Source organism: Trematomus bernacchii, unplaced genomic scaffold (genome assembly GCF_902827165.1).
Source record: "Trematomus bernacchii unplaced genomic scaffold, fTreBer1.1, whole genome shotgun sequence".
NCBI lineage: Eukaryota > Metazoa > Chordata > Actinopteri > Perciformes > Nototheniidae > Trematomus > Trematomus bernacchii.
The window spans coordinates 413972-422007 of NW_022987732.1; the positions used below are offsets into that span (position 1 = coordinate 413972).

The window sequence follows — 8036 nt, forward strand, 5'->3', positions numbered from 1 at the left end:
CAGCCTTGATCAAAGAATAAATCTGATGTGATTCAACGCTAAAACGATCGGAAAATGGCTATTAAATGTAGAAACGGATTAAAAAAGCCACGACACACACACACACACACCACTATTTTCCTTCTCTCTAGTTTCTGTTTCTGACCTCTCTTCCCTCCCTTACAGAGCTTCACTCTCTGTGGCAGAATGAGGAGCGAGCGGCCACCGTCACCAAGAAGACCTTCGAGATTTGGCATCGCCGCCACGACTACTGGCTGCTGGCTGGAATAATACAGTATCCTTTCAAATGGACCATTTAAGGGTCCCCTATTATACTGTTTTCCATCAATATATTCCAGGTCTCAGATATATACAGAACATGTCTCTGATTGGCTGAAACACCAAACAGATCATAGCAGCATCCCATAATCCCCTCTGTTTCAGCCCTGTTTCAAAAGTGCTGATTCTCTGTCTGTTACTTTAGATGAAAATAAGGAGCCCCTCCCCACACCCCTCTGAGAGAACACAATGGTGCTCTAGGAGGAGATTCAGGTGATAAGGGGGGGGGGGGGGGTGTTACCTTGGTTGCTGATTGGCTAATGGTTACACAAGCCAACACATCGTTATGACATCATAAAGTGGCCAAAATCTGATCAGCTCATTTTCAGACAGGTTTTTATAGAAATGGATCAGGACAAAAAGAGAGAGAATCTTTGTTCCTGAAACTTTCAGAATCTCTTTCCACAGAGGGGACACATGTTGATGTAGAAGAGACATGAAGAAGAGGGGACACATGTTGATGTAGAAGAGACATGAACAAGTAGATTTTGCATAATAGGTGACCTTTAAGAATGACGATTTCTTATGTAATCCAACGGGTACATCCCTTATCTTCTTATACATCAATAATCACCTGGTTTTCTATAGAACTACTATAATAGAACAGTACATTTTTGTTGGTTTCCTTAAAACTGGCTTGGCAAAAAATGTAAATGTACAGGAGCATCTTGGGCTCTACCCTAAGCTTTATCTAAGTTAGATCCTAAGAAACCGGCTGGCCCGGACAACGTAGAACCTTTCTTTTTAAAGATAGCTGCAGATTTTATTGCTCCACCTCTCACTACTCTTTTTAACCTCTCCCTCAGCACAAACACAATTCCTAAAGTATGGAAGTCAGCTTATGTCCTGCCACTACTAAAAGGAGGGGAGGCAACTGTTTTAAATAACTATAGGCCAATCTCGAAATTGTCAGTTCTGGCTAAGGTTCTTGAACGCCTAGTGAGTGAACAGGTAAAGGAGTTTTTATGTAACAATGACATCCTGTCTAAACATCAGTCAGGCTTCAGAAAGCAACATAGCACCATCACTGCCACAATGAAAGTGGTGAATGACATTACAAGTATTTTGGATAATAAGCAGAGTTGTGCAGCTCTATTTATTGACCTTTCCAAAGCGTTTGATACCGTCGATCATCGCATCTTAAAGCAGAGGCTACTCAGTATTGGCTTATCCAGCCATGCAGTGGGGTGGTTTGTGAACTACCTCTCTGAAAGGTCCCAATGTGTTCACTTTGATGGGCTGTCTTCTGAGTGGTTGAACATTGCTAATGGTGTTCCTCAAGGTTCTGTTTTAGGTCCACTTTTATTCTCCATCTACATCAATAGTTTAGGTGAAAATGTGGATGAAGCTACTTTGCATTTTTATGCGGATGACACCGTGATGTACTGTGCAGGTCCCTCGATTAAGGAGGCGGTTGTTAAATTACAGGCTATTTTTAACATTATTCAGACTCAGCTCTCTGAACTAAAGCTTCTTTTAAATGTTGAGAAAACCAAAGTAATGCTCTTTTCAAAAGCTAAAAAGACTCCAGAGACTGCTTTGGATATTGTGACTATGCAAGGACTAGTACTCCAAGTGGTTAGCTATTATAAATACCTTGGTATCTGGCTTGATGATTGTCTTACTTTTAAACTTCAGGTCACTAATCTGCTTAAAAAGCTGAGGGTTAGACTAGGTTTCCTTTCTTAGAAACAAGTCCTGTTTCTCTTTTGAAGCCAGGAAAAGGCTAGTCACTGTGACCTTTTTACCTGTGCTAGACTATGGTGATTTGATATATATGAATGCATCTGCCCATTGCCTGGAAAGGTTAGATGCCGCCTATCACAGTGCTCTGAGATTTGTTACTAACTGTAAAGCACTTACTCATCACTGTACCCTGTATGCCAAGGCAGGTCTGCCTTCACTTACTGGTCGGAGGCTGAGTCATTGGTACATATTCATCTATAAAGCTATGTTGGGTAAACTACCTTCTTATATCTGCTCCTTGATCTCACGGACAGTGGCAAGTAGCTATTGCCTGAGATCACAGGATGTGTTTTTATTACATGTACCAAGTGCTAGGACTGTTTTAGGTGCTAAAGCTTTTATGTGCGCTGCTCCTCTAGCTTGGAACACTATGCAAAAAATATTGAAACTGAGCATTTTGATTCCCTTGCATCGTTTTAAAGCACGGCTGGATGAAATGTTATTAGATACCTGTAAATGTAAATAGGTTGCTAATGTATACCCCTGTAATTATGTTGTGATGTCCTTTTGTTTTCTGTTTGTTTTTATATGTGTAACTAAATGTGCCGCAGGTCTCACTTGTAAAAGAGATCGTTGATCTCAATGGGATTTTTTTAACCTGGATAAATAAAGGCTACAAACAAACAAACAAACCCTATGCTTTCTGGATTATAAATGGTATTTTATCGACCATGCTGTCATCAAATCAGGATATTGGCCGGTTGTTACTCAAAATAATATTGTGTAGCTGCCCCATATCACTTCCTTTAACCTGCTTGAGTATCTGATAATACGACCCCTCATAAAACATTAATGTTATTACACTTGACCTCGGTCTCTCAGTCACGGCTACGCTCGCTGGCAGGACGTTCAGAACGACGTCAGGTTCGCCATCCTCAACGAGCCGTTCAAAGGGGAGATGAGCAGAGGAAACTTCCTGGAGATCAAAAACAAGTTCCTGGCCCGCAGATTCAAGGTGAGCCGAGACCGCCCACCACTATCATGTTTATTATTCACCGGAGCAAGGGGAAGTATTATGAGGAAATACTCTAGCCCCATTTGTCTAGCAATCTCATCAAATCCACCTCTAAATCTGTCTGGATTTGTGTTAGATTATATCATTTCAGTAGTAGTGGTAATATAAGTAGTAGTAGTAGTAGCTAGTATTATTATTATTAGTAGTAGTGGTGGTAATGGTAGTAGTGGTAATAGTAATAGTAGTAGTAGTAGTAGTAGAAGTAGTAATAGTGGTAGCAGCAGTAGTAGTAGCACTAGCAGTAGTAGTAGCACTAGTAGTGGTAGTAGTAGTAGTTTTAGCACTAGTAGTAGTAGTTTTAGCACTATTATTAGCACTAGTAGTAGTAGTAGTAGTAGTAGTGGTAGTAGTGGTAGTAACACTAGTAGTAGTAGTTTTAGCACTATTATTAGCACTATAGCACTAGTAGTAATAGTAGCAGTAGTAGTAGCACTAGTATAAGCACTAGTAGTAGTAGTTGTAGTGGTAGTAGTTTTAGCACTAGTAGTAGTAGTAGTTTTAGCACTAGTAGTAGTAGTAGTAGTAGTAGCAGTAGTATAAGCAGTAGTGGTAGTAGTGGTAGTAACACTAGTAGTAGTTTTAGCACTAGTAGTAGTAGTTTTAGCACTAGTAGTAGTAGCAGTAGTAGTAGCACTAGTAGTAGTGGTAGTGGTAGTAACACTACTAGTAGTAGTAGTAGTACTAGTTTTAGCACTAGTAGTAGTAGCAGTAGTGGTAGTATAAGCACTAGTAGTAGTAGCAGTAGTAGCACTAGTACTAGTATAAGCAGTAGTAGTAGTAGTAGTTGTAGTAGCAGTAGTAGTAGTGGTAGTATAAGCACTAGTAGTAGTTGTAGTAGCAGTAGTAGCACTAGTACTTGTATAAGCAGCAGTAGTAGTAGTAGTAGTATAAGCACTAGTAGTAGTTTTAGTAGTAGTAGCAGTAGTAGCACTAGTACTAGTATAAGCAGTAGTAGTAGTAGTTGTAGTAGCAGTAGTAGTAGTGGTAGTATAAGCACTAGTAGTAGTTTTAGTAGTAGTAGCAGTAGTAGCACTAGTACTAGTATAAGCAGTAGTAGTAGTAGTTGTAGTAGCAGTAGTAGTAGTGGTAGTATAAGCACTAGTAGTAGTAGTTGTAGTAGCAGTAGTGGTAGTATAAGCACTAGTAGTAGTAGTTGTAGTAGCAGTAGTAGCACTAGTACTTGTATAAGCAGTAGTAGTAGTAGTAGTAGTAGTAGTTGTAGTAGCAGTGGTCGTCCCCTGTGAGAGAGTGTGATTCTGTCTGTTGTTAATTCATATTCTTTCCCGTCATGCTCATGTCTTCTCTCTGTGTTCCTGGTTCAGTTGTTGGAGCAGGCGCTGGTGATCGAGGAGCAGCTGCGCCGCGCTGCGTACCTGAACATGGCGGAGGACACGGCCCACCCCTCCATGGCTCTGAACACCCGCTTCAGTGAGGTGGAGTGTCTGGCCGAGTCCCACCAGCACCTCAGCAAGGAGTCCATGGCCGGAAACAAGCCCGCCAACGCTGTCCTGCATAAAGGTAAAACACCTGGGGAGTCAGACATATATGAAGGTGGAGTGGGGGTCGACATGCACCTGGAAAATATAAAAAAGATGTGGGATTTGATGATAATGTATTTTAGTTATAGAGCGCTTTTCAAAGTCAACTTTATTGTGGTGGTGGTAGTAGTTGTAGTAATAGTAGTAGTAGTTGTAGTAGTAGTAATAGTAGTGGTAGTAGTAGTAGTAGTTTTAGCACTAGTAGTAGTAGTAGTGGTAGTAGTAGTACTTTTAGCAGTAGTAGTAGTAGTAGTTTTAGCACTAATAGTAGTAGTAGTAGTAATAGTAGTGGTAGTAGTGGTAGTAGTAGTAGTACTTTTAGCAGTAGTAGTAGTAGTTTTAGCACTAATAGTAGTAGTAGTGGTAGTAATAGTAGTAGTGGTAGTATTAGTTAGTGGTAGTAGTAGTAGTAGTAGTAGTAGTAGTAGTAGTAAAAGTAGTAGTATTAGTGGGAGTATTAGTAGTGGTAGTGGTAGTAGTAGTTTTAGCACTAGTAGTAGTGGTAGTATTAGTTAGTGGTAGTAGTAGTAGTAGTAGTAGTAAAAGTAGTAGTAGTAGTAGTAGTAAAAGTAGTAGTATTAGTGGGAGTATTAGTAGTGGTAGTAGTAGTTTTAGCACTAGTAGTAGTAGTAGTAGTAGTGGGAGTATTAGTAGTATTAGTAGTAGTTTTAGCACTAGTAGTAGTAGTAGTGGGAGTATTAGTAGTGGTAGTAGTAGTAGTAGTGGTAGTGGTAGTAGTGCTTATAGCACTCATGTCTTTCCAAGTGAAATTAATCACTACAAAAGGAGGATTATTATAATAACGATCTAATTGACATTTATATATGTATCCCATGAGCATAAAGTAATGAAACGGCCAGCTTCTATTTACTGGCTCACTTTTATTCCATTCATATTTGAACATTTTGTGATTTGAGCAAGTTTTAATATTTCGTTGTTTTGGTATTGATGTAATTGGAAACTGTTTGTAGTGTTCATTTCTGTCCTTGTGAAATTAATCACTACAATCAAGATTATTATGACCAAAAACAAGTGTTTCTCAAGCAGATGATAATGTAATTGAGTTATTCACTTTTTGTAAATGCATTTTTTTGTGTGTTGCTGCTTCACTTAATCTATTTATATACTTTTCATTGGGATAAAAATAGGAAGTGTTTTTCCCCGTCATGGTTTCAATGTGCACGCAGCACGACCTGTTGAGATACTATCAACTGAATGGAAATACAAATATGTATTTCTATATATAAAGTATATCTAAATATAGCTACTAACGTGACCAGCAATAAATGTCAGGTGCGTCATTGTGGTCATCTTCCATGTTTGAACAAGGAGAGCTATTTATGACCTCTGCAGGAGATAATCTCTACAAACACCCAGCAGTAAAGCTTTGAGGTTATAAGAGATTATAGTCCCACAACACCAGGGTTTGGTTTGCCTTCATCGTTCTCATTTAATCATTAGATCATCTGTGAAAGGTCCATTGGGTTGATTAACAAAACAGAGAACAGCAACGCATGTCTTACTTCTGAGAGGCTGCAGACACCAAATGATTGGCATTTCTACCGACAACCTTTCTTAAATCATTATCAAAATGAACACATGAAGGAGAGATGCTGCTTGGCTGTAGTGACCGTAATTACTGTTTTTACTAGGATGGATTCACATTATGGTCTAGTGTAATATCCAAATCACAGGATGCAAAGTAATTTGTATTTTGTGTCTCTACTGGGACATGTCTCCATTCTTTAATGTTCAGAAAGCTCTTTATTTTGCTCATACTGCCTGTATTTTCACCCTCTGTCTGAAACCAGAGCCCAGTCTGCTCTGATTGGTTAGCTGGCCGGCTCTGTTTTGATTGGTCAACCGCTTAGAGATGTCCCGCCCCTTAGCCTATCATGTACAATGTGCTGGAGCGCTAGCCAATAGAAGCCTGACTGTAACATAGATGTCAATATGTTATAGAAGTAAACCAAGGAGTCCAATGGAGGCGTTTCAAGCTGGTTTTATTGAAGCTTACGTTGAAATGTGGTCATTTTAAAACATACTTGCTAAAGATTGTAAAAAGTTATACATTGAGATGACAGCGGGTTTCTCACAGTTTGTCTCCGTGTTGTTTCTCCAGTTCTCAAACAGCTCGAGGAACTGCTAAGCGACATGAAGGCCGACGTCACGCGTCTCCCGGCAACCATCGCCAGGATACCCCCTGTCGCCGTGCGGCTTCAGATGTCAGAGAGGAACATCCTCAACCGATTGGCCAGCCGCGCCCCGGAGCTCTCCGCTCAGAGCCAATCACAGACGTCGCAGCAGATGCAGGTGCAGCGCTGACCAATCACATCGCTCCTTTCACTCTCACTGACTGAGGCTAGCTGCCCTCACCTCACCACCATGTAGCAGACGCCCCCCTGCCCAAAAAAAATAACCTTGTACAGCACAGGTTAGTCCTCTCGCTCTTCACCCAGAAACCATCCCTCAGACTCAGAGGAGCTTCAGCCGCTGGACGCAGAGACGACAAGATTTCGACATTGATTTGGGGATTTTCTTACGTTGATTTCAGGAGTTTCTGTATCCTGAGCACTGTGACTGAACTGCAGCCGCACCGACCTGCCCTTTGTCTCTACTGCAGGGTCAAACGTGTGTTTGTGTGTCTAGGGAGTGTGTGTGTGTGTGTGAGAGAGTAACTGTTATGTAACATGAAGAAGAAGACTGGAGCAGCATGCTTGGAGTTTACTGGTGCATTCTACTTGTTTTTGCATCATACAAAATGTCAAGGGATTTTCTTGTGTTTCTTTTAGAACATTTTTGACACTTTTTTTTTTTCAAGATAACTTTATTGTCATCATCTGTATGCGAGTGTGTGTCTAGGGAGTGTGTGTGTATGTATGAAACAGGGCATCTTAATGTGCACCTCTACTGCAGAAAGCACCGAATTTAAGACCACGTCACATTTCTATCACAGTCAGATCAGTTTCCTCCTCCTACGTCTTGACCCACTATCCTTAATCTCCACCGCCCCCCCCCACCCCCGTCAGGTGACCCCATCCCAGCTACTAACGCCCCCACCAGCACCTCGACATTCCTCAGTGCATCCCAGATTTACTCCCTGTAAGATTCCCGAAATACGAACATGCAATATCTCCGCAGCTTTTAGGTACATGGGATGGTTTTGAGAAACGATTAATTTAATTTCTTACTGTATATTGTCAAGTTGTTTTACATTATCGAAATATTATTATTCCTATTATTATTATGGTTACTACCTTGTTGTTTTTTTCATTGCTGTTTGTTTTTATGAACTTCAATAAAAATTCCACAGTTTTTCAACGTTTTGTTCACTTTCTAAAGAACTGTGTGTTATTTACCCATCTTTGCAGCATGCTCTGGGGATTTCAGGCAGACGGTACATCACTTTGTGTCTTAGT

The 8036-nt window shown here is 40.5% G+C and overlaps 1 protein-coding gene across 1 annotated transcript in view; it reads left to right on the forward strand.

Moving 5' to 3' along the window:
* chd4b (chromodomain helicase DNA binding protein 4b) overlaps nt 1-7938 on the forward strand; it is a 58355-nt gene extending 50417 nt beyond the window's left edge. Inside the window, 4 exon segments of the mRNA XM_034145672.1 lie at nt 166-274; nt 2887-3019; nt 4402-4597; nt 6740-7938. Of these exon segments, the coding sequence (XP_034001563.1) occupies nt 166-274; nt 2887-3019; nt 4402-4597; nt 6740-6942 (641 nt within the window). The 3' untranslated portion in view covers nt 6943-7938.
* Nucleotides 7939-8036: the final 98 nt, after the last annotated feature.